Source organism: Homalodisca vitripennis, chromosome 6 (assembly GCF_021130785.1).
Source record: "Homalodisca vitripennis isolate AUS2020 chromosome 6, UT_GWSS_2.1, whole genome shotgun sequence".
Lineage (NCBI taxonomy): Eukaryota > Metazoa > Arthropoda > Insecta > Hemiptera > Cicadellidae > Homalodisca > Homalodisca vitripennis.
The window spans coordinates 116,850,983-116,877,235 of NC_060212.1; the positions used below are offsets into that span (position 1 = coordinate 116,850,983).

The following is a 26,253-nucleotide window of genomic DNA, read 5'->3' on the forward strand; positions in this document are numbered from 1 at the left end:
TGTTTGAAGAACAAGACAACAACCAACGCAAACTTATTGACAATCTAGAGAAAACAATTTTTAACTTAGATAAAAAACTATAAAAGAACTCACTTCCAAATCGGAGTCAATAAAATCAGTAATCCCTCAAGCTTACCAATCGGGGACGTTGGTATTCAAACATGCTCACATACAGGAGAGAGACTCTCTTACCATTGATAACAAATTACCGAATTGACTGCCCTTAAAAGAAGGCAATATGAAACAGAGTGTGAAATACAAAAATTAAAAGAACAAGTTGGGGAAACTTGCTCTCAAACCCCAAATCCCCACAAAATGACATCACATCTAAGTCAGAAAAATAACTGCTCTAAATTTTTAATGTATCAAAAAAAATCTCCAAAAACAAAAAGAAGACTCAGTTCAGTGTAGCATTGCAAGTTGCCAAATGCAAGGAGGCTGCAACACTCCAAGGACAGGACTCAAGAAAACAACCAGGGCGACAAGCCTCTGAAACGAGTCCTCTGACGACACCAACATCAGCAATGCCTGGCCATTAAAATAACTTCACCTTCCACATCTTCCCATAAGATCTCAAGATCACCACCAGCTTTAGCAAATATCAGAAAAGAAGGAGAAAGTATCGAGGAGTTCTTCAACCGTCACATTTGATGAGTACAAGGACAATATTAACATTTTATAAAGACAATGTTAAAAAAATACGTATTATGTGAAACTGCCTCCTCATATATGCCTAACCAGTCTCCTACACAACCAGGACCTCAGACTCAAACCTCTTCACAGGATGCGACCCACCAACTTGACTCTCTTTTTTAGAAAAAAACCAAAATCATGTCCACAAGGACATAGCTGAGCCGAAATTAGCAACAGCACAAGAACTAAAAATAAATCAAAATCCCCAAAATATAAATTCTTCCAAACCTAGGAATAAGCACCAGAAACTTATGATTGCACACCAAAATATTGACGGCCTTTCAGAACAAAACCGACAGACTTGCTCATTTTCTCCACAACAACAAACCAGACTTACTAATACTTACTGAGCATGGCTTAAACAACGAAAAAGCTGGAGAGCACTAGAATCCTTGGCTACAGACTTATAGGCAGCTTTAATAGACAACAGCACAGAAAAGGTGGAGTGGCTGTCTTTGCAAACTTAAACCTTAAAAATAAAAAATTACAGTAATATCCTTATCAGGAACCACATCATCAGAAACTTATATGTGAAACCCATCCTTCTAAAAACTGAGATGAAACAAGGATTTCTTGCACCTTTTAGGTTTATACAGGCCACCTAGTAGCAACTTGGAAGAAGCATTAGATATTTTATCATCTGAATTGGACAAAATAACATCTTTTAAAAACCCGGTACTCGTAATAGGGGATGTCAATGTAGACAACCTGGTGGCAAGCAACGACAGAAGAAACTTGGACGATATGATTCACGGCTATGGGACTGAGCAGACTTCACCTACCCCCTACAAGAATAACCAGTCACAGCAAGACTTTCTATAGATTTCATATGCACAAAACATTAATGAAAACTGAAATATCAACCAGAGTGCTAAAACAGGGCCTCTCAGATCACACTGCCAGTTATGCTTTATCTCTACAAACATGACAAGCCCCACGCAGACACAATCATACAAAAGACAATTTAACACAAGAACCGTAGAAGAACTGAGGTATAATCTACAAGCACAGGACTGGTCACAAGTTATGCTCACAGACAATGTGGATGCTGCTTATAAAGCGTTTCATGGGATCCTCCAATCTGCAATGAACATAGCCTGCCCTCTCAAAATAGTAAAAACATAAAAGAAATCCCACCAAGAATATATGGGATGATGAATAGCCAGGCGCTAAAAAATGCATACTTAGAAGCACTAAATCGAGAACACATTACGGGCCATCTCCTGACGACAAAAAAGAAACAGCCCAAAGGAAAAAATCCTACGATTTAAAACTAAAAAACACTAAGAAAACAGCTTAACTCCTCCTACATTGAAAGATCTGACAACAAATCAAAAGCCATGTGGAAAAGTGATTAATAATGAAAGAAAAGAGAGATCAGAAAAAAACTCAACTTGAACGCTTAAACATACAGGACTACGCATCAGACTCTCCAATAGACATTGCCAATTACTTAAATAGCTTACTTTGCTACAATTGCTGACAGAACACTTGATACCAAAGGAAATGAACAACGAACAACACACACAATAGAACCAAATTACATACCCCAAATACCAAGGACTAATTTTCCAGGAGACAAATGAAATAGAAGTCGGAGACATCATAGACACCTTAAAAATCAAAAACATCAACAGGAGACGATGAAATATCTTCTAAATTGGTCAAACAATGCAAACATGAAATTATCACTCCACTAAACAACTATTATAAACAAATCACTTTTACAAGGGACTATTTCCCAGCGGGTTGAAACTCGCAAAAATTTATCCAAAAATATAAGACTGGAGCAACTGACGAAGCCACCAGTTATCGGCCAATCTCACTTATCTCCACTTTTTCCAAAATCCTGGAGCGAGTAGTGCTAACTAGACTACTGGACCATCTCAAACAGCACCACCTTCTTACTCCGAGACAACATGGTTTTGTAAAAAAGACAGATCTACAGCAACAGCACTGGTCCAACTAATTGAAACCATCATTGATAAATTGGAAGCAGGATATATAGCCACAAGTATACTTTTGGGACTTTACCAAGGCCTTCGATTGTCTATGACCACAAGCTCATTACAAAAAAACTGCAAACTCTGGGAATCATTGACAAAGAAATAGACTGGTTCAAGAGCTACCTCAGCAATTAGGACACAGATTGTGGAAATTACTTACACTACACACAACACAGTCAAAAAAGTAAAATCTTGAACCACTACCAGTAAGCAGAGGAGTGCCGCAAGGCTCTGTTCTTGGACCTGTCTTGTATATCCTTCTGACTAGCGACTTTCCAGAATACCTTCAAAAACTATTGTGAAATGGTAATGTACGCTGATGATACAGCCCTTATTGTAGCAAACAAAACAAAGATCAACTAGACATTGACTCCTTTGTAGCTTTCAATATGGCTAAACAATATTGCAACCTAAATGATTTGGTTTTAAATGAATCAAAAACCCAACAACTAATTTTTACAGCTACTCAAAATAACTATCATGGTCTCCCAGAAGTAACTACAATAGAATTCGGAAAATATTTAGGACTCACCTTGGACCGAAATTTATCTTGGGAACCACACATCAACCAGCTCTGTCAAAAAACTAAATAGCAGTCTTTACGCAATAAGGAGAATTGCACAAATCAGCAACACTGATGTAGCTATGACAGCATACTACTCGTTGTTTGAATCTCACTTGAGATACGGCCTGATAGCCTGGGGAGGCACGACAATCTCAAATCTCCAAAAGGGTGCTGGTTCTACAAAAAAGGACAATTAGAGCTCTAAAAGGACTAGGACCACTTGACACATGCCGAACAGCCTTCAAAGAACTGAGAATTCTGACTGTAGTAGGACTCTACATCCAAGAGACAATCCTCTATACAATCAAATCAGGGCAAGCAAGGACTGGAGACAGACACTCCTATAAAACCAGACACAGGAGCAACTTTCTCCTAAATCAACATCATCTCAGCTTATTTGAGAGGAAACCTTCTTATCGAGGAGCAATGTTCTTCAACATTCTACCTGAATCCCTAAGAAGATTGCCAGAAAGAAACTTCAAAGCCTCCTTGAGAAACCTGGCTACTGGAGCGAACCAATTTACACAATCCAAGAATTTGTTCAATGTAGAACACACAATTTTTGACAAACAATAACTCATACACCCAATTGTAACATAAAACATGACTTTTGCCCTGTTCTCCAAGAATATGTTGCAATAAAGAATATTCTATTCTATTTTCTATTCTATTCTACCACTTAATTGAATTTGTGCTGTGAATTAATTCACATTTTCTAACAGAAATTAAAAGAAGTCTTCTGGGGGTTTTGACAGCTAATAATTATATCTTTAATCTTAGTGATATCTATAAATATACATTATCTTACTAGACGACTACTTGTAACCTAAGATTTCTTTCATCCCTTGTCAAATTATTTATTTCTCAAATATTTCAAAACTTAAAGAATATTAATTAATAGTATGGAAATAAAATTTTAATATGTCATGTCAACAAGCAAAAACTAGACTTTTAAGGAACATTTTTTGAATGAAATTTTCTACTTAAAAACTGAAGTACAAATCGAAAACCTTAATAATATTAAGAATTGTATTGTTTATATTATCATTCATTAGCTACTGTTACAACAAACACCACCTTATAATTTTAAAAAGCACATAAGCTCGTAGTAACACCAGTCCGTTACATTGATCAAACATTCCTTTCACAACTAGAATAGAAAAAGCAGAATCACAGGTTGGACGAATTAGCGGGAACGGTTATCACAGCTCACTCAAAAGAACAGGTAAGACTATCACTACCACACTATATTGCTTCTGATTCATTCATTTGGATAAAACAGCTACTATCTTGCTGTAGTAACTGTTGTATTTTTTGAAGTCTGGCGTACGTCAAGACAATTTCAGTTCAGTCAGCGTCATGACATTTTCACACACTTTCATGAATGTAAGTTGTATCATTAACATCAATATATCACTGATAAATGTTTACGGTTTGAGGATTAAATTGTTTAATTTTTTCAACTGCTGAGTTTCTGCCTGAAAGTGAAACGATAGAAGGAGGTTTGACACCAAAGGGGGAAAATGGAAAGGTACCTTTTGTAGTTGTCAAAGCTTTTAAGTTGGAGTGGCTGAAGATATTGGAGTTGATCGTTCAACGGCTTATAAGAATTTTTACTATGTTGTTGAGAACTGTTAATTCTGTTATAAAAAGAACAAACAGAGATCTTTACTAGAGTGCCATTAGGACCTCCAGCTTCAAAACTGGACTGCAGTATCAATAAGTAATTTGAATGATGTGCCTCTTCAAACAGTAGGTAGCATGTGAGCCACAAACACTTACTTTAACACGTGGCTCAGGGAAAAAGTTAGAAGTCTACAAAATTAGAGTAATTACTACGGCTTTTTATATGGTAAGGAAGTAATAACTACCTCTTCCGGACTGCCTGTAGTAGTAACTATTCACTTGTTTCAATAAAATGCTACAACTTCATAATAGCAACTCTGACTATTTATTTCATTCTGTTCATTCATTATTTCATTAATGTCATTTGTGTAGATAGTGAGTTATAAATATTTAAACAAAGTAAAAAATTGCTTGTTTAACTTCAGTGATACCAGGACATAACACCTTTTTATGCAGACTATTACTTCACTTTTTTTACTGATGTAGAATGAGATGATACAACTGGTAATTAACATTTTTCAAGTTACAATCAGCTAACATTTATTCAATTAAAACTGAACAACTCTTAAACAAAACAATCAATAAGTAATGAACTCTACAACACTTGTACTTAAAGTAGAAGTTGTGTGACTCACGTAAAGTTATTTTAAAGATAGAGACGAGGTAGGGAGAGATCATGGATGGTGAGAGGCATGTCAACCCTCCGCGGGCTGTTCGGCATACTGCGACTGTTCATATTCCCCGACCATTCCGTCATCTGTGAACGTTAAAACACCACACTGTTACATTTCCATTGTCGACTGTTACATAGAGAGATAGCATGGATAGGCATGTCAACCCTCCATGGGCTGTTCACCATCTATGATTGTTCATACTCTCCAACCATCCTGTGTCTTCTTTGAACAATCATTACACTGATACATTGATGTTGGTCATTGATGGATAGTAATAAATATTATGGGGCAAGAAAAAAACGCATGAGCCCTCTATTAGCTGTTTAGCATACTGCAGTTGTTCATATTATTCTACCATTCTATTCATCATCTATGAACTTCAAAATATTAATTATCATAGTACGGGTCATTTATAGATGATGATGTTGATAAAAAATAACAATGGCTTCTTACAGTGAAGCTATCTCTATTCTAATTGTCATCGTTGTAATGATTGTGTCAAACTTTGTTTCATATTAAAGTAATTCAACACCTAGCTTACCACTTGACTGTGGTGTGTAATTGGAATGTCATATTTGTAATGTTAAACCAATTAATAATTTTACATGAATATCTTGTCTTACAATCCAAGTATGCGATATACAAGGCATTTTCTTTATGTAAGGGCTGTTTATTATACTGGAATAGCCATGAGAGCACCGCAATGAGCGGTTGTATTGTGTCCCAGCGTTTGTTGGGATTAACTGTGCTCATTGGCAGCTCTGTAGCTAATCTGTACAGTCTGTTCTGTCTTTCTGAAACGTTCAAGATTATCAGATCACTCGCTCCATGTGAGGTTTCGTCAGTAATACAGTTTCTGTCGGCCAGAAACATGTTTTGCCACAGACAAGCACCTAAAAGATCGTGTTAACTGTACTGTACAAAGAGTGAAGGTACGCTACGTATGTGGTCAGAGACTTCAAAGATGACTGTGACAACATCCATGATGGGATTTGCTCCAGTCAGCCATCTTTGATCCCAGAATGATTTGAACAGACACATCAAATTAACCACTCCTCAAGTGTGAAGGTCAGTTTGTTTTTTGAATTTTCAAAACGGCCCTTACTTTATGAAAATTCTTGTAAGTTAGAAAAGTTGAGAAAGAAAAAACCAGTTAGAAAGGTAAAGGCACAATTTACATTTATAAAGTATCTTTAAAAATTATAGATTTTCATACCTCAAACTAGAAACCATCAGATGAGAATACATTTTAAATTCCAGAAGTTATTTTGTAGTGGATAAGTTACCTAAACATCATTATCGCCATTGGATATGTCACCCATCCACCTACATGCTTTATTCAATTTAAAATTTAATCAGTGACATTAGTAAAATACATAACTCTATCCACACTTAACCAATTTCATGGTCAATGTGTGCCTAGAACATTAAAGTAATGAATTATAGTGTTATAAATGAATCACTTATGGCGAGAAACTGTAGTAGCAAGAAATGGAAAATACAACAAAAATTAAGATAATTCAACTTGTTGCTAAGTTTTGTCAGTGGTACAACACTTGATAATTGAAAGTAATAGCATACAAATGGGAAAGCTTTTTTTCCTGGGAATAATTCCATGCACTTAAACTTAACCCTTTCTGTAACTCCTGAAGAGTGACAGGATATTCACCCCTTAGATGTACTATGAAAAATGTATATTGAAAATGTAACAAATTTATCAGGCTGGAACGTGCAAATATCAAGCACTTATTTTGCTATGAAACCATAAATATAAAGCCTATTACATAATAATAGTGAACGATTTTTATTAGTAAAAACTTTTAACAATATTGAAAGTAATTGCAAAATTTGTTACAGAATATTACAGTAAAATCCCCAGGTTAACAGAACTCGTCTTAAACAAACCCTGGTGCAACTGAAAAGGTTCTGTGAATGGTAATGAGTATATAAATAACCGAGCAATATATTGTATATTTAACAGCAGAACACTGTGTCAATTCTCTGCCTCCGGACAGAAGAGAGGGTGCGTGCGTGATGCATCGCGCTGCAACTGGCTGGACAGATAACATTTCCTTGACATGATGCATCCTCAAAAACTCGCTCCGCTGCTATTAATCATCTCCCCCACTCCTGCCACCATTCCCAAAGTATAACTACAAAAATCATTTGTACGTGATTCATTTCCCCTACGCACCCATTGTAATTGGTTATAATTAGATATAATTGGGTTAACGAGAATTGTCATACGAAACTGCTGCCTCTCCCTTTATTTCGGTTAACAGGGATTACACTGTAATTTAAGAATTCATTCACACAGGATAGCAAGTCCATACACTGAGTGAAATAGAGCAAAACTTACATCTCAAGTAAATATACCCAGAAATTTATTAAAAAATCTGGAGAAGAGTTTGAAAAGTAATAAAAGGTAATATTTTTTAATCTGATTACCAACCATGTAGATCGAAATATGGCAAAATACCGTAAACTTCTCAAGATGATTTTTGTTTATTTACAAATCATAACAACTATCTAAAAAATCTGCAAAAACGAGTTTAATAAAAAGAAGACCTGTTGTGCTAAATAAATTAACAAAGCGTAGAATGTTTTGCATGAAAGTGGAGCTAACAAAAGCAGCGTGGTTTTGTTTTAAAAATGAAAAGAGGCGACTGCAGCATTGCTACAGCTAAGTACCTCTCCACTCTTGTTGGTCATAGCTGGGGACCTGCAGCTTACTATTTAGATAGTCTATATTACTTTGTAGGCTCGCCATCTCCTGCCTGAAAGCAACACGTGTGTCAGAACAGGAACATCGTAATATATGTGACCCACATGTGCGACTTGGAAATACAGATTACCAGTCAAGTCCATTGTGAAAAATGCCCAACAGTAATAGTATGTGGTTGAAATATTAAGTAACGTATAATAAGATTTAGGACATTTGCCACTATTATATGTATGACACTACATTTTGAGGATTGAAATCTACCCTCTTCCTCAGATGTAAAACTTCCTAAGACATACAAAGACTAAAAATACGGAAGTGGTCTGATTCACCGTCACCAACCAACCGCCACTGTGCTGCGCTGCGCCGGTCCAGTACCTGCTCGCTGCTTCATCGACCAGTTCGCGACGCTGTTATTAGTCATCTACCCCATCTTACCACTATTCACAAAGTAACTTACTGAAATCGTTTGTACGTATCTTTGAATGTCTTATGAAATTTTTTACATCTGAGGAAGAGGGTTTTACAATCCTGAAAACATGGTATTATACTATTTTAGGTAACTTATAACAACGGCAAATTTCTGAAATCCCACTATCGTTTCAAATCATATATCGTCAGTAACAACTTTTAAACAAACAATAAAATGTTCAATTACAGTTGGTTAATTTTCTTATATTTTTCATCTTAACAAAGTGTCCTTCATAACAATGTACAGAAATATTGATACTCACTGTTTCAGAGTTAATGCAAATTATTTTGCACATGAATTCAAAAGAAGTAATGATCATTGATTGAGAAACAAATATGACATTAAGACTCTTGAAAACCATACCAAAATATGAAATGATTTATTAATCATCCACATAGTTCTAAAGCAGGTAAACTAGAAGTTTTTGGAACGGTTTTTCAGTATTACTACCAAAAAGTCTATGAACCATGGCTAAAAATTACTTTTAAGCAAGCTTTAAACGCCAGAAACACTGAAAATGTAGGCATAAACATTTCTTTAGTACTACTCTGAAAAACACTAATTGGTTTTAACCTAGGTCTACAATAATGAGTATTGCATCCCAGGAAGTTGAACAATGTTGGACATTTATCAGCCTGGACAGAACACAACACGTTTGTACAGTACCTCTTGCGTATAACTGTACACAGGCACGGCCAGCCCATATTGTGTACACAAGCTGTGTAGCTCCTTGCAGCTCTCCCACACTCCTGCGAGCCGCTCCACCAACTTCTCGTTCTCCTCCCTCAGACTAGACTTGGCCTCCCTGTGAACATGTCACTACCCGCATTGTCCACTACTGAGGTTCAATCAGACAAAATAATTCCAGTTTTCGACCAATAACAATAGAGATATTTATAGATCTCACAGTGCTATTGTGAGTCTTAAGAATAACTTTATTGGTTGTCAACATTTTACTTCACTCTTTGACCTCCAGTAAGACCACTTTACAATACATTTTCTACGCTTAAAAAGATGTTTTGCTCATACAGAGAAAACTCGAGAGTCACTGAACTATTGCATCAGATGCTTAAAACTAGGATTAGCTGTTTCATGACAGTTTTTAGCCTTTAATTACATGACCTCAATATCTCCAAATCACTGATTTAATTTCAAGGTGTAAACATTTATGCTGCTTGCAAGAAAGCTTTCAAATGGATAATGGCTACTTATTTTTCAAATTAAATTTTTCATATGTATTGATAGTTAGTTTCTCTTTTTAAATGTTTGATCTTATCATCTTTCCACTACAAGAAACATGATGTAGCCACCTCAATTCTCTACTTCTTTACTGAGCAATCATCTGTTACCTTTTTGTACAAACAGGAACCTTCAGTAATAAGGTAAATTATTCATTTACTGTGGTTAATAGAAGCACTTTTGCTTCAAGCTTACAAGTTGCTCACATTTACCTGTTCCTTATACGAGTAAGTAAGTATATTTCAACTTGTTTCATGAGATCCTCTTTTTTCTTTCTTTAGTTTATAAACGTAAAATTTCTAATCTTGTGTGGTTAAAAGGCTCAAATGATGGTACTTGTGTTCATATAACTTTTTTACCCAATAGTTGGTGATTTAAAATCACACCTTTTACATTTCCAACAAAATACAAGGAAACATTGGAAAAGAACATACAGCACAAATACAATGGAAAGAGTTCAAGAAAGTAAAAAAGATATCTGAAAGTTCCCTTATACCTCACAACATTCCTGTGTGTGGTATGGATGGACACCTTTACCTAATATTGGCCACCCTTACTGATGATACATCATGGTATTAACACACAAATTTGACTAATTGGCAGTGAATACTTTGGCCAGTAAAACTAATAATTAATGGATTAGTACAAGCAAAATCCGTGGATATGTATATTAATAAGAGACAAGTCTTCATGAATCCAACCATTTTCCCAGTATCTTCTGAAATGGGATAATATCAATGAATTTGTACCAATGTTATGCAAATTTCTGGATAATTTGATCAGATTAATGCTTTAAATTGAGCTTATTCAGTACGTAAATACATTAATTCATCAGATTTGAATACTAATGAGAACGTCCTATTTTTTACATTTGGTTGAGCAAGCGAGATTATGCTTTGGACTGTTCAATGGTAATTAATTAAATAAACTACTAGTTGTGTAATTAAGGGGGATATACCACCCTCGAAAGTCATCAAAATTTAAAAAAAATATATACATAACAGCAATTGAATTTATTTAAAATACATCAGTTAAATGTTTTACTTTACATTAGGCCTATCTAATCCATTTATGTTCAAATTTATACAGATTTGAACATAACCATACACCCTCCCCTCTCCCAAAGCCAAGTACTAGTTACATCACTGACATTTACTGTTACTGAACAAACACCATGGAAAACGCATACCAAGGACATTGATCATAAATAAATACATTAGTAAATTTCACACAACACTACTTTAACACTTTCCCATTTTCCATTATGTATACTGTATGTCTATAATATTCATAAACCTCCTAGATTGATATGATTTGTATTAAAATTGGTACATGAATTAATTTTCTTTAGTATATTAATTCATTTTATTCAGTATTTGATATTTTTTGTATAGTTTGGAATTTTTCACATACTTATTTTTATGACAAATGCCAGAACAAGGTAATATTGTTTTATTTATTATAAAATGTTTTAATTGTTATTATAGTCTGTAAGTGGAATATACATATTACAACTTTAACTGGCACATCTTTATTTGCATAGTTCTTGTTAAATCTGAATATAATTTACATAGTAGTTAAAATGACCCATAGACAATTATGAAAAATCATGTTGATCCATTCTCAAAATATACATAAAATACTGATGGACTACAAACAATTGTATAGTACCATGTTATTTCAACAGGCTTAATTAAAACGAGTTTTGTACATTAGTTTAATTATCTCAATCAATTAGTATCCAAGCCAGTGTAACGCTCATATATTATATTTTTAATCAACTTGGTCATTGCCTTTCTACTGTAGGTTTGGCAAAGCTACTTTATTAGGGGTGACTAATATCCCACTAAATGTTGAGTGATAGGAAGAATTATTTTTCTAACCTATTAAGAAGCCATGGTATGTTCATTATCGACCACAGTTCCACATGAGGAAATAACTGCCTGGATTCGGTGGCTACAACACTAAACTCCTAGGAATATACCTATACCAGGGATGATCCAGTGTTTAATGATCATTGGTCTGTAACATTCAATCTTAACATGATTTCAGAGAATGACGTCCATCAAATTCCTTGGCAATGTAATTGCTTTAACTTGACCAAAAATATTCAAATCAGCAAAATCAATGTTTAAAGCTTTTTTTACAGTGTTATGAATGATTTTTATCTAGTCTTTCCAACAAGAACACTCAAGAAAAATGCAACTGGCATAAAATTCTGCATAAAAAGGAACAATACTTGGTACACAAGTGTATTGGGTAATGTAAGGAAACTTGACATCACTTTGCATTATAAACATAAGACTGCTGTTGGCTCAGAGAGAGATGATCTGTATTCTTCAAACTTAAAAGCGAAAAGAATCTATAAGTAACAGGTGGATCAAGAAAAAATGCATGTGAACATGGAGCAAATACAACAGGCTCCTAATCATGTTAGGCAGCTTGATAAGCCTAGGGCAATCATGTAATGCTCGCCCATATACATATATTTTTTAAGTTTATTAAGGAGGAACCAGAGCGAATTGTGGAATCCATACCACCACTAAGTGAGGATATTGAGCATTTGAACTTTTGCGAGGTTTTTGTTCTAAATAATTTTTTAACTAAGTAGAGTTATATTGGCCCATCAGACACAGCAAAAATTATTAAATCATTAAGAATTCAAAGATTAGCGATGTTTATGGCACCAACGTGAATGTGTTTAAATATGTTACAGATGTGATAGCTAGACCCCTTTTGGTGGTGCTGGTTAATGCCTGTTTTGATCAAAGGATATTCCCAAGTGCTCTCCAAATTTTTTGAAACGTTCCAAATCATAGGAAGGATGACCCTTATTTAATTTTAAGCTAAAGACCGATATCTTTGATACCTGTACTCTGGCTGAGGTATTTGAGACAGTTATAAAAAATCAACTGGTTTATCATTTTGAACAGAAAAACTTATTCTCAGACACCTAACACAGTCTCAGAGAATAAAAATGAACTTTAACTGCTGTATCAGAGCTTGTTTTTAACATTTTGGATACCTTTGAGGAAAAAGTATCTATATCACTAATCCTTGCAAACCTAAGTAAGGCTTTCAAGTGTGTTTCTCACAGAATTCTGCTGGAGGCATGTGGTGTCTGTGGATCAGCTTTGCGGTTATTTTGTTTCTATCTGTGGAATCATCAGCTGATCGTTTCAATAAGAGGAGCCTCATCTTCATTCCTTTCTGTTAGCTATGGTGCTCCACGGTGCTCAGTCATTGGCCTTGTACTGTTCGTAATAGCAATAAATTATTCAGTCTGCTGGGTGATATCCTGGTTTTCGCTGACACTACCATCTCTTCTAAGAGCAAAGCAACAGAGGATGCAGTAGAAAGGGCAAACGAGACCTTTATCAGCGCTAAGGGATGGTTGCAGGCAAATAGACTGAGCCTTAGTTCTGAGAAAACACAGACTATGACTTACGGTCTAAACTGACACAGGCAACCAACATTGGGCTTTCATTAGAACTCAAGGTTGCTAATTAGCAAATAGATAACATCTTCACGAGACTTGCACAAGTAGTCTACTTGTTGGATTCAGTGGACTCAGGCCACTGTTATTAGAGGACCACCTTGTCATTGTTTACTACGGACTCTTCCAAAGCCACTTTAGCTATGGCCTACAGTTATAGGGTAATGCCTCAGAGTGTGACAATATCCTGCGTCTCCAGAAGAAGGCTGTCAGGATAGATAATTCGGCTGGTAGTCTGGAGCACTGTACACATATTTTCAAACGGTTGAAGATCCTTAACGATTGCGGCCAATATAATTTTGTTAGCTTGTTTTATGTGAGGGCTACACACCCACAACCTTTGACAAGGTAATGAAGGCAACATTCCACGATGCAGGCTGAGCAACAAGAAAGACTGCTTCACCATATTGGCTATGAGAATGTTCAACAATCTGCCTGAGCGGGTGAAGAACCTGGATGATACCAAAGTTAAGACCTGGTTAATAGAAAGAATGTTTTACTCACTGAAATAGAATTTTGATGGAGACTTTGGTAACCTTGTTTAGAAACCGCAATTCTTGTATTAGTTTTAAACTATTTAATTTATTATTTGATCGTTTTTGTTGATGTATTTTATTTTATTAAATATTTTTACCATTTCAACGCAATCTATCCTGCTTGACAGAGCAAAGATGAAGTGATCAACAATCAAGTAAGTTTCAATTATCACACAATATAAATGTAGAATATGATATTGTATCTCCAAGTTAAAGTAATAATCAAAAGTAGCTAATCAATAATAACTCTGCCTTGAACTTTTTATGACATGAGTGAAGAAACTAGGGATGTTAGAAATGGTAATTGTAGGTGATGGGCAGATCTCTTGTTGCAGAATTCTGTCTGATAGGCAACCAAATATTCTGATCTAATATTTGGTGATCTCTACACCAAATATTCTGTTAAATAAACCTCAACCTGTTATTGAAACTTTAGATAATTTATCTTTCATAGTTTTTATTAGACTGAACAAGGGGTAGTTCCTCTAAATCTTGTTTACGTCATCATCCAATTACTATACCAGTTTTCCGTTCCAAATGGTTCAAGAAACAAATTGCTTTGGTTCATATACCCCTACACGATATGGTGAGAACAACTATCTAGTAAATATATACACAAGAAGAGAAAGGCTGAGCAACGGTGGGTGGAATACTGTTTACTTGCAACTCTCTTAGCAAAAAATGCTGTTTCCTTCATAATCCTTCCATCACCAAAAACAAACTTTAAACAAAGAACTCTTTTAGGTTGCAAACAAGTAAGAGATAGCTGTCCACTTGGTGCTACAATCTTGCAGATATTAATCTAACTACTTGTATACTATACACTTAGTAACGTATGGTAGTTCCAGGAGTTTATCTCAGTTTTGCTTGATTTTTTACAAACTGTTTTTATCACTTGTTTATTTTTTTTTTTTAAATAGGTCTTATCAAGTTTAAAATGTTTTTTATTACCACCTAATTGGCATTTAAAATTTGTAAAAGCATTGTGAATGATTTGATTGTTTAAATACTATACCTTAAAACAACATTTTTAATAAATATATTTCAAAACCATAAATAACAGGAAAAATATTTGGTACTGAGGGATCTACACCTTGCACTTGGGTATTTGCGCACCTGAATTCACAGTAGTTACAAAAGAGTTGAGTTAAAATATTATAATAGTAACATTTTTGTCTTTTAAACAATGTAAAACAATACTTTGTTTAATTTTACCATAACAAAATTATGATTAGTAATGACTTATTCATAAAATTATTATTAATAAGTACAAGCCCCCTATTTTTTTACTTTTATAGTTTGGTTTATATGGTAGTGAAATTTCTTTTGTAAAATCCTACCCTTCTAAATCAGTGACAAAAAGAGTGTTTTACACAGTTTTATTTATTTCATCTGAAGCTATTATTACTGTTGTTCCACAGGGATCGGTCCCAGGACCATTTTTATTTTTAGATATGACTAATAATCTTTTACTTAATGTAGCTACAAATACTGTTATGTTTGTGAACAACTTAACCTTCTTCTCATCTGATAAATTGTTGGAAAATGTAATGTTAATGATAAGCAAAGCTCTAGAAGATCCAACAGCCTGTTACAATGTAAACAGGGTTTTACTAAATCCCACCTTTACGTGTTACATTGAAAAATAAATTGTTAATAACATAAACAAAACTAAGCTATTGGGGCAGAAACAGCATTATACACTTTCAATATATTTTTACAAGAATAATGTTACTATGAACGAAAATCTAGTCTTATTAACAATTTAAAAAATTAAAACATCTAATGAAAATTAAGATGATTGGCTATCACTACTGACACGTAATGAGCACCACTAACCTTTGAGGTTTTATCCTTCTGGTTTGGTGAAATTTTAACAGAAAGGTCAAGTTTAACCTGGCGGCGACCTCGAGCTTTCCGCTTGTCTCCCTCGGCTCCTGACGGGAGAGACAATGCTCGTACTCATCACATGCTCTTCACAACTTGGCTATTCTTTCTGTTTGTGGCCATATGTGTTCAAGTTTACAACACAATCTGGCACAGCAATAAATTCTGACTATTTGACCAGAAACAACTTGATGGGTCCTTGGACGCACTTTTCAGTATGTACATAATTAACTAATTTTGGTTATTATTTAATACATTTTTCATTATAATATTTAAAATTACTAAAAACAAAAAAATTATATTTTTTATAAGAAATAAAACTAATGAACGATTATTTAATCATCAGTAAAATATAAAACACGCTTAATATCATCATTGCTAGATTAATATTTGTAAAACTTATTTTTTACAAATTTGAAGAACGCAGGAATTTAAAAATATATTTAATATTTTACGCAATAACAAGGCAATTTGTTGTTATTTTCTATCCCACAAAACTAATAAATTAGAAAATAAATAAAATATAGATTTTTTCAAATAAATATTAATCTTTAAAACAAAATTTTTAAGTTTTAGTATTTTTTCAGAATTTTTTTTCATTTTTGGTAATCACTGTCTAGTTTTGTTACCATTTACTTTTAATATTCGAAAATTTGTATTTCTTAAAAATATACGTAACAAACAGAACTATGTTTTATAAACTATTTCATTAAACACAGCCAACTGTTATAATTCAAACCAAGTACATTAACCTTCCAGAAGGAATAGCCATTGAAAACATCACTTTTCAAAACACTTAGGCTATTTGGCAAGAATAAGCTACATGGAGGTGTAGACTGATGTAAGAACAAATGGTGCAAAAAGCTCTTACTTGTGTCGAAGCGACGTATCCTCCAACTTTTCCGTGAGTGTGTGACATTCACCCTTGAGCTTCTCCATGAGTTGCGACTGGGACTGAATCATGCCTTCGAGTTCGGCAAGATTTTGGACTGAAACCGCACCAAATTACCGTAAGAGGAGAGGAGACTGTCACATCCAGTGGTGTCCTCATGTACGCTCCAGTCCCACACTACTAAAGCCACTCACAAACCAAAGTAATACGGAGCAAAAGAAAACAACATAAAAATCCAACTAACCTAATAAAAGTAAAATAAACTCATACAACACATTTACCATCTCTAAGTGTTTGGAATAATGTTTAACCCTAGAACTGGCAATCGACTTTATAATGTTGATATGATACACACGTGTTTTGACAGTTCATAAATCAACACTACCACCACTATTTATAAACCATTCCAAAAAGAAAGCATTGCCAATTTCTATGGTGAAATTTGTTTTACTGTTTTGGCAACAGTGATGTCATAAAACTTGCCAGAAAGATTGTCTTGATCTAGCCATTTTGAAAAGTAGTGATGTATCATTGGTATGGTTTATTATGTTTGTTTATAGCTTGTTATAGCTTTGTTCTAGGCTTACTATGCAAAATTATTGTACATTTTGAAAATATTTAGTGTAAATTTGTTTAAAAATCATATCCTTAGTAACAAATTTAGGTACGTATTACTACTTTTCAAAAATAAAAAAAATGTTTCATTGGTTATTAATTCATTTATTGTTTTCTAGTGCATATAGTTTTTTAAAGTTTGGTTTGTTTTGGAAATATTTAGTGTAAGAATTATATATTTTTTAACTTAAAAACAATCATATTTATAACAAATTTAGCCTTTATACTATTTGTGGTTTTTACAATATATTTAATTTTTCTTCAAGAGAACCTGGATACCATTATATATTTTCTGAAACTAGATAAATGAACAGTAAATTGGCTATCTCAATTTCTAATAATTATAATATTATCACAATTTACCAAGAGCAGTTGCACCACCTTTCAAAACAGAAAAAATAGTGTAGTCACTTTTTTGTTTTTTTATAGTTTATGCATAATATGTTTATAACATAACTATCTCCACATTTTCTTGAAAAAAAATGTATTACAAATTATAGCTTTATAAGTAAAAAGTATTGTTTTACAAAATGTTTAAAGTATGGGTGAAAAACGCTCAAAAATGGTCTGCCATCCGAGGAAAAAATTATTGCCATTTCAAGGGTTAATAGAGCTACAGTAAATAAAATGCACAAAATTAAATTAGTGCTTGGCGATAAAATAAAATTCACAATAACTGTTAATTATTAATTAATTCAGTAAATTATGTCATCTTTACAGTTTCTCACCTCAATTAACCATGAAAATTTAATAAATCACAACTATTTTTAAATAGGCAACAAAAATTAAAAATACAGTAGAAATAAATTATTGTAAATCAACTTATATTTTGATATATATCAGCGGGATTACAAAACAATCTAATTCTCTTATGAACACAAGAAGTGTATATATGAATTTGATCTATCTATGAAAATGTAAAAATCTTAAGGAATTAAAAATAATGTTGAAAGTTAGGATGATCAATTCCCATTTTAAATTTTATACAAAATTACTGATTGCTTCCTGCTACCAGTAATAAATTTTAATTAATTTTTCATAATTACTCTATAAGTTTACAAAGAATGATTCCAAATAATATAGCTGTTCTAGTTACTGAACAAATAAAGTCAAATTATAGATTTATCACAACTTTATTATTATTATTAGATTTTTTTAATATAAGAAAATTAATATTTGTATTTACATACAGTTGTTTCTTTATTATCACATCTAAAAAATAAACTAAATATATTGTTGAATGGTTATCCAAAATGACACTACAGGTATTTGCTTATTCATTTCAATACATTAATTAATTATGATTTTCAATACCTCCAAATACTATTATTAGTACAGTATTATTGCTTCTTAGCTGAGAAACATTGTTAGAAGTGGATGCGAGATAACAATACTGTGCGAACTGAACCATGCAACGATTGTCGTGTATGTATTATGATCTGTGTGAGCAATGCCTGGGCTTGCAAAGCGAAGCACTGATACAATGTAAGTCGCAGAGTGTTTATTACAATGTTACAATGAAGGCCATATCCACGTGAGTGCTGTTTCCTGCCTCCATCTTACTGTTGTAAAATAATTTAACTGTGTACTTGACCAAAATGTTTGCAGAGGTGCTATAAGATCTTCAATTTTATTGTGGTGTTCCTGAAAATGCATACATCATATATGCTTACTGCATTAAAAAAAATATTAACTACATAAACTTCGAAAAACTTGACAGTGGAGAAGAAGCATAAAGGACTGGAAATAATGATAGAAATTTCAGTGTTCTAACAAAAATTTGCGACATATACAGACAGATGCTTTACATAGTATTTTTTTGTAAGGCAAAATGTAGTAGCCTGTGTAAAATCGATTTTCATTGTATGATTATAGTAACAAAACAAAACAAAAAAATACCATTAGTATTAATAATAATATAAAGTATAGAGTGACTGTGTTTTTTTGTTTTCAATTAACTTTGTTTCAATAAAAACTTTAATAAAGCTCTTTCATCAGATAAGTCATTGATTTTATTTGTCTAATAAAGCTGACTAAGATATTCATTTCTGAACGTTGTTTCATAGTGTGTTTATTGATCTGCTTCAGTCTACACAGATTTTATGTTACAACTATATTGTATTAGTCCATTATTCTATAAATTATTTTTTATTGAAACCCTACTGAAGAAATTGGTGTAAAAAATGCCATTTTTCTTCTAGTGGTAGTACAATTTTACGTTTTTATATAAAATGTATTATGGAACTATCTGTGTTTGTACGAAACATGTCTTCGGTCATCTTTGTTCTAAGGAAACTAGCGAAATTCTATACAAAGTCCTCCCAATTACTTATTTTATTATGGTGTCACCTTACCTACAGTATTACCTTATAGTGACGTTATTCAAACACAAATTTTATAAAATTATTTAAATTCGAGAACAAACCGCAGTTAGAATAATGGCTAAACAGTCATGTAAAACAGCTTCCATCGAGTTAAGACTGTTGGCGCTCCTGTGTCTCTACCTTTTGGAAATGACCATGTTCTCCTTAAACAAGTGCTTGGACCTACTATATGAGATTTTTAGCATAAAAGACAATTTTTATTCTTCCACAATTTTAATTTATTTAAAAGCACTTTTGCCGGTTAAGGCATCATCAGTTATTGTTTACAGAAAAACATATGTAAAAAATAGAAAAAAACATATGATAAAATAGTTAGAATAAAATTTAAAACTAATTGTAAAGACCAAAAACTAATAAATTATAAAAGTATTATGTAGAAAAATAATTTTTCATTCATTCATTTATGGTTTTCAATTCTTAATTTTTGAATGGATTTCTTCTTTTACTAATGGTAGAAAAATGTCACTGAAATTTATGGAAGGTTGGGCAATACATTTTTCTTTCAAAACTGTCATAGTCCAACTAATGTAGATTTTTCAATGTTTTCTTTTTTATAATAGTAAATATATTCTCTTAGCCTTGTTTCTACAGGTCTTGATGTTTGGCCGATATGTCTTTTTGCATCCACAGTCAATGTTATATTACATTCTTGGTTTACTGTTGTTTGTTTTTCGCTTTAATTTCGTTAAGTAGCTTCTTTGATTATTTTGTGACTTAAAAACACAACATGCTATAATGTAAAATAAACATATAAATTTTGAATCATCAAGTGTTGTTTTTAAAGAATCTTTCTGGACTAAAAGAAACAAAATTGAAAGTGCACGTGTGACGGTTTTGAAAGATAAATGTATTTCCCAACCTTCCGTAAATTTCAGTGACATTTTTCTAACATTAGTAAAAGAAGAAATCCATTCAAAAATTATGAATTGCAAACCTTATTTTTCTACCTAATACTTTTATAATTTATTAGTTTTTGATCTTTAAAATTAGTTTTAAATTTTATTCTAACTATTTTATCATATGTTTTTTTCCATTTTTTACATATGTTTTTCTGTAAACAATAACTGTTGATGCCTTAACCGGCAAAAGCGCTTTTCAATAGAGTAAAACTGTGGAAGAGTAAAAAAATGTCTTTTATATTAAAACCTGGTGACTTCCATCAAGCATACAAAGCAGAAAACTACTATATGAGAGGCAGCAGCAAAGACATAACGGGCCAACACCGCACTGTGGTTGATGAACCTCTGCTTCCTCAAACAGGTGCAGTGGTTGTTAACAGTCTTCCCTCCACCAGCGGAGCTCGAATGGTACACAGACGGCTCCAAAACAAAAAGCGGCACAGGCGCTGGAATTCTGGGAGTGAGACCATGTAGGGAGCTGGTGGTTCCTATGGGTCCGTATCCGACAGTCTTTCAAGCGGAGGTCGCAGCCATTATGGAATGTGCTCGTGAGAATCTTCGTCTGCGATATAGGGGCAAGACGATTAACATTTTCACGGACAGTCAGGCAGCGCTGATGGCGCTGGATTCTTGCGCAATCAAATCCAAACTGGTTTGGGATTGCTATCAGACCATTTCCTCTCTTGCCAGAATCAACAATGTAACCGTTTGTTGGGTTCCTGGTCATGAGGGGATTCCTGGGAACGAAAGAGCTGATGCCCTGGCCAACCAGGGCTCAGCAACAATTATGATGACGGGCCCTCAACCGTTCTGCGGTGTTCCAAGGTGTGAATCCTCTAGGGTTGTCTCGAAATGGATTCGCACGGAGCATGGGAGAAGGTGGAGGTTGCATCCGGGTTTGAGAGTGAGTAGAATGGTATTACAGTCACCTTCCTCCAAGGTGGCTTCGGACCTTCTCTCATTAAACAGATCAATGTCTTCTAAGGTCATTGGTCTCATTACGGGGCATGGTCACCTGAAGAAGCATCTACACAGAGTTGGCATCCTTCAGGATGATCCGCTTTGTGGAAGGTGTAATGAGCAGGAGGAGACTGCTGAGCACCTGCTCTTTGATTGCCCTGCAATAGCAAGAGAGCGGTATGCCATCTTTGGTAGCTTGAACAGGGGTGGTGAGTTTTCCCAGGAGGACCTGATAGGTTGTTTTCGGCGGTTTGTTGAACTGCTGAAGTTGTAGACTGGTAGGCCTCGTGGTGTTTCCGGGGTGCGCAAAAGGCCCTTGAGGCTTAAGTGCATGGCAGTAGGCCGCCCCAAGGGGAAAAAAAAAAAAAAAAAACAGTCTTCCCAATGAGATGAAAAGAGCTCCACCTCTGGTGTTGGAAGCTCGATTGAGACATCAATTGGCGTCAAAAGCTTTTTACTCGGTAAGGGAATTTTTGTCTTACAACTGGGAGAGTGAAAAACCAGGTCTGGAGCAGGGGGAGCACCTATGACTGAATGTGTGAGTGCGTGAGTGCTTATCATTGGTGTCTGATGTATGGTACACTCTTTATGTCATTATGTCAATATTTTGATGCATTGTATACAAAAGTAATTGTTTCTAACAACAAAGAAATATAATTTGTTCTTACCATGTCACGTTAGATTGATTTGTTCATGAATCCTGTGATATTTTAATTGATTTCTGTTTATAATTATTTTTAAATGCTGTTAATTTAGGAAATAGTCAGTCCTTTGGTAATTAATGAAAATGGCTCATATTTTAACCATTTATTGGTACATATATAAAAATAAAATGCACTGTAATTGTTACATAGGGAATAAAAACTGTTTTTATGATTCAAAATTTTTGATTAGTAGAATACATTGATTTAGGAACTTTCTTGAGTTAAGTGGTCTGAGTTATATCGTTTATAGTTATAAATATTAAATATTTATTTGGTATTCTCTAACTTATGTTTACAAGCTATTAATTTTAACAATGCAATCTGGATGTTTTATTTTTTGAGTAAAGGCTACTTCAGATAATTGTTTTTGATTATATTTTTAATGCAATATATATATATATATATATATATATATACAGGGTGATTCAAAACTAAATGGCAATCTCTCGGGAGCTTATTCTATAGCTAAAAACAAGTAAAAAAGTTCATATAACCATATGCCCGGAAACGCTTCGTTAGCGAGTTACGCCTAGCGAAAGATTTCGCCCGGATTTCAGAACCCTTGGTGAAGTCAGGCCGTATAAAAATGGTAAAGGTAATTACAAAGATACAAATACGATTGTTTTTTATGTTTTTATATCTGACAAATTTATTAAAATTCGTCCCAGAGCTGTAAATGCAATACTTTTAGAGATATCTTACGTAAAACACAAGAATTGGTGCAAAGAAATAACACATTTTTGTGTTTAACGTAAGATTACTTCCATAAATGTTAAATAAAGGTCATTTTTTTCTTAAACAGATTTGTAGAACATTTAATTCTGAAAAGATTCATGTGAATTACTTAGGAAAAAAATTAATAATAGGTATTGAAATTTAGCTTTATTTAAAAATAAAACAGACGCACAAAAATGCATATTCTTATCTGCATAAAATATTAACTAATGTTTAGGTTGTGAGTAACAGCTGATCATTTATTCTAGACTGAACATTAACATAAAATGTATTTACCTTTATAAAACTGTAATAATCACCTATAATAGTTGCTCAAAGTGTCCTCCGTTGTTAACAATGCACGTTTTCGCACGACGAATCCACTCTTTTCTAGCGCGTTTCATAACGTTTGGAGCATTCTTGATAGTTTCTGCCGCCTCTGTAATGCGATTACGTAACTCCTCTATGGTGTTAATCCGTTTTGAATAAACAATTGACTTCATCCAACCCTATAAGAAAAAGTCTGCTGGCGTGAGGTCAGGAGAACGTGGTGGCCATTTTACTGGTCCATTTCGACCAATCCATTGTCTACCGTATGTATCATTTAAATAGTTTTTCACATCATTAGAAAAATGTGGAGGTGCTCCGTCGTGCATAAACCATGCATTTATTCTGTTTTGAACAGGAATATCTTCCAAGAGGGTAGGCAGGTTTGTTCTTAAAAAATTTAAGTACGCAGTAGCGCACTTAAATGCATGGTTGGAGCACCATTATGTCGATTAGGGAGGAAAAATGGACCAATCAAATTATCACCCAGAACACCAAGCCATACATTGACTTAAAATGTATGTTGAAAATGCCTCGTCGCAGTTTCATGTGGGTTGTCGTACGCCCAAGTATGGGTATTACGAAAATTTACAATTCCATTTCTAGTAAAACAGGATTTATCAGTAACGAGAATACGCCGAAGAAAATACTGATGTCGTAAACAATTTCTTCTTAACCAGCGGCAGAACATCTTCCGTTTATTAAGATCTTGCGGTAATAAGTCTTGAACACGTGTTATATGGAATGGGTACAACTGTGCTTCATGAAGTGTCCGCCATACGCTTGACTGGCAAATATTTAACTGACGTGATAATCGTCTGGTGCTTGTGGTTGGTGATAATTCTACAGTATTTATTATTGCTTGTTCATTATTATAGTTCCTTGCGCTACGTTGACGACCAGTATCTATTCGCTTCGGTTTAAAGCTACCAGTTTCTCTAAGTCGTCTCTCCACAGCTTCAAATGTTTTGCGATCAGGTGTTCTTCGATGTGGAAAAGTATCACGATATTCCTGAACTGCAGCTAAACCATTCTTGTTAACTTTGCCGTAAATCAGTATCATGTCCGTATACTCTTCAAACGAATACATACCATTTACATTATCTGCCATTATTTACTAAGATAATTACATGCACTTTTATACAAATATTTAATAAAATATTTTAAAAATAAATATTTAATAAAATATTTTAAAAATAAATATTTAATAAAATATTTTATACACTTGTATAAAATATTTCCAAATAATCACAGGATCTCACAAAATACAATCTTCACACGCCACAATACAAAAACCTCCATAAAGGTTATTCAAATATTACTTCATGAACTTAATTGTTGATCAGCTGATATTGCCAACCTTTGCAAAGAAAATATGACGATAAAAAGTGTTGAATAAATGATCAGCTGTTACTCACAACCTAAACATTAGTTAATATTTTATGCAGATAAGAATATGCATTTTTGTGTGTCTGTTTTATTTTTAAATAAAGCTAAATTTCAATACCTATTATTAATTTTTTTCCTAAGTAATTCACATGAATCTTTTCAGAATTAAATGTTCTACAAATCTGTTTAAGAAAAAAATGACCTTTATTTAACATTTATGGAAGTAATCTTACGTTAAACACAAAAATGTGTTATTTCTTTGCACCAATTCTTGTGTTTTACGTAAGATATCTCTAAAAGTATTGCATTTACAGCTCTGGGACGAATTTTAATAAATTTTTCAGATATAAAAACATAAAAAACAATCGTATTTGTATCTTTGTAACTACCTTTACCATTTTTATACGGCCTGACTTCACCAAGGGTTCTGAAATCCGGGCGAAATCTTTCGCTAGGCGTAACTCGCTAACGAAGCGTTTCCAAGCATATGGTTATATGAACTTTTTTACTTGTTTTTAGCTATAGAATAAGCTCTCGAGAGATTGCCGTTTAGTTTTGAATCACCCTGTATATATATATATATATATTTTTTTGTTGTTGTTGTTGTTGTTGTTTTTTTGTTACTCCACAAGCCAAAAAATAGGACAAATAATTTTTACAACTGCAATAAACTAGAAAAATGAGTAAATTTAAATTAATAAATATTTAAAAATAATATGAATAAATAATATAAACCAAATGTTTTTCTTCCTTTTGGTTAGTAATTAATTACAGTATTTATCATTATGATGAAGTGCTGCACTTGATAGGTTTTTATTACAAACTGAGATAATAAATATTAGAAAAATGTATGTCTTAGTCTTTAAATTCTAATTATTACAATTAAATATTCTATTTATTACTTTTTTTAACCAACTTCGGAGTTAGTTACAACAATTTGTTTGATTATATGACGGCGGAATAAGGAACCAATTTAAAAATAATACGTCTTCTTCAATACTAATGTAAACAGAGGACAAATCCATCCATAAGTACTTTGATAAAAATCGTAAAACATTGGTATTGCTATCAAATAAAAAAGCAAACGATTTGTTAACACTGACACTACCAGGAATGGAATCTTCAGTATCATGAATTGGAACTTTCCCATTCTATTTTCAGGTGTAACCAACCACCTTTAGCTGTATTATTTTAAAGGTGACACATAAAATGAGCTTTGATCATTATTACAGGTTATACAGCTTGGTACCTGAACTGAGCTATAAATAATATTTGTTAGATTTTGTACACAAAAACAGTATTAGTTTACTGGAAAAAAACATGATATCAAAACATGCTTTGAGTTAGTAAAAAATAAGTGTGAGTTATTTGTAATTATCTAACAAACAAAACAGTAAGTTGAAATTTATTAATTTAAAGTTCTACTTAAAATATTTTTAAGCTGTGATTTCAT

General features: G+C 33.4%; 1 protein-coding gene across 8 annotated transcripts in view; it reads right to left on the reverse strand.

Annotated features, from left to right (window-relative positions):
- Positions 1-5,413: 5,413 nt before the first annotated feature.
- Positions 5,414-26,253, reverse strand: part of LOC124364788 (serologically defined colon cancer antigen 8 homolog) — a 53,554-nt gene continuing 32,714 nt past the window's right edge. For 4 of the 8 annotated variants that reach the window (XM_046820536.1, XM_046820535.1, XM_046820538.1 and 1 more), the window contains exons 10-12: positions 16,788-16,905; positions 9,425-9,563; positions 5,414-5,647 (exon numbers count right to left, since the gene is read on the reverse strand). In XM_046820536.1, the coding sequence (XP_046676492.1) occupies positions 5,537-5,647; positions 9,425-9,563; positions 16,788-16,905 (368 nt within the window). In that variant the 3' untranslated portion in view covers positions 5,414-5,536. Of the gene's footprint in view, positions 5,648-8,255; positions 8,342-9,424; positions 9,564-15,868; positions 15,967-16,787; positions 16,906-26,253 lie in introns of those variants that run through there. The other 4 variants (XR_006922655.1, XM_046820539.1, XR_006922656.1 and 1 more) reach the window with 4 other exon arrangements.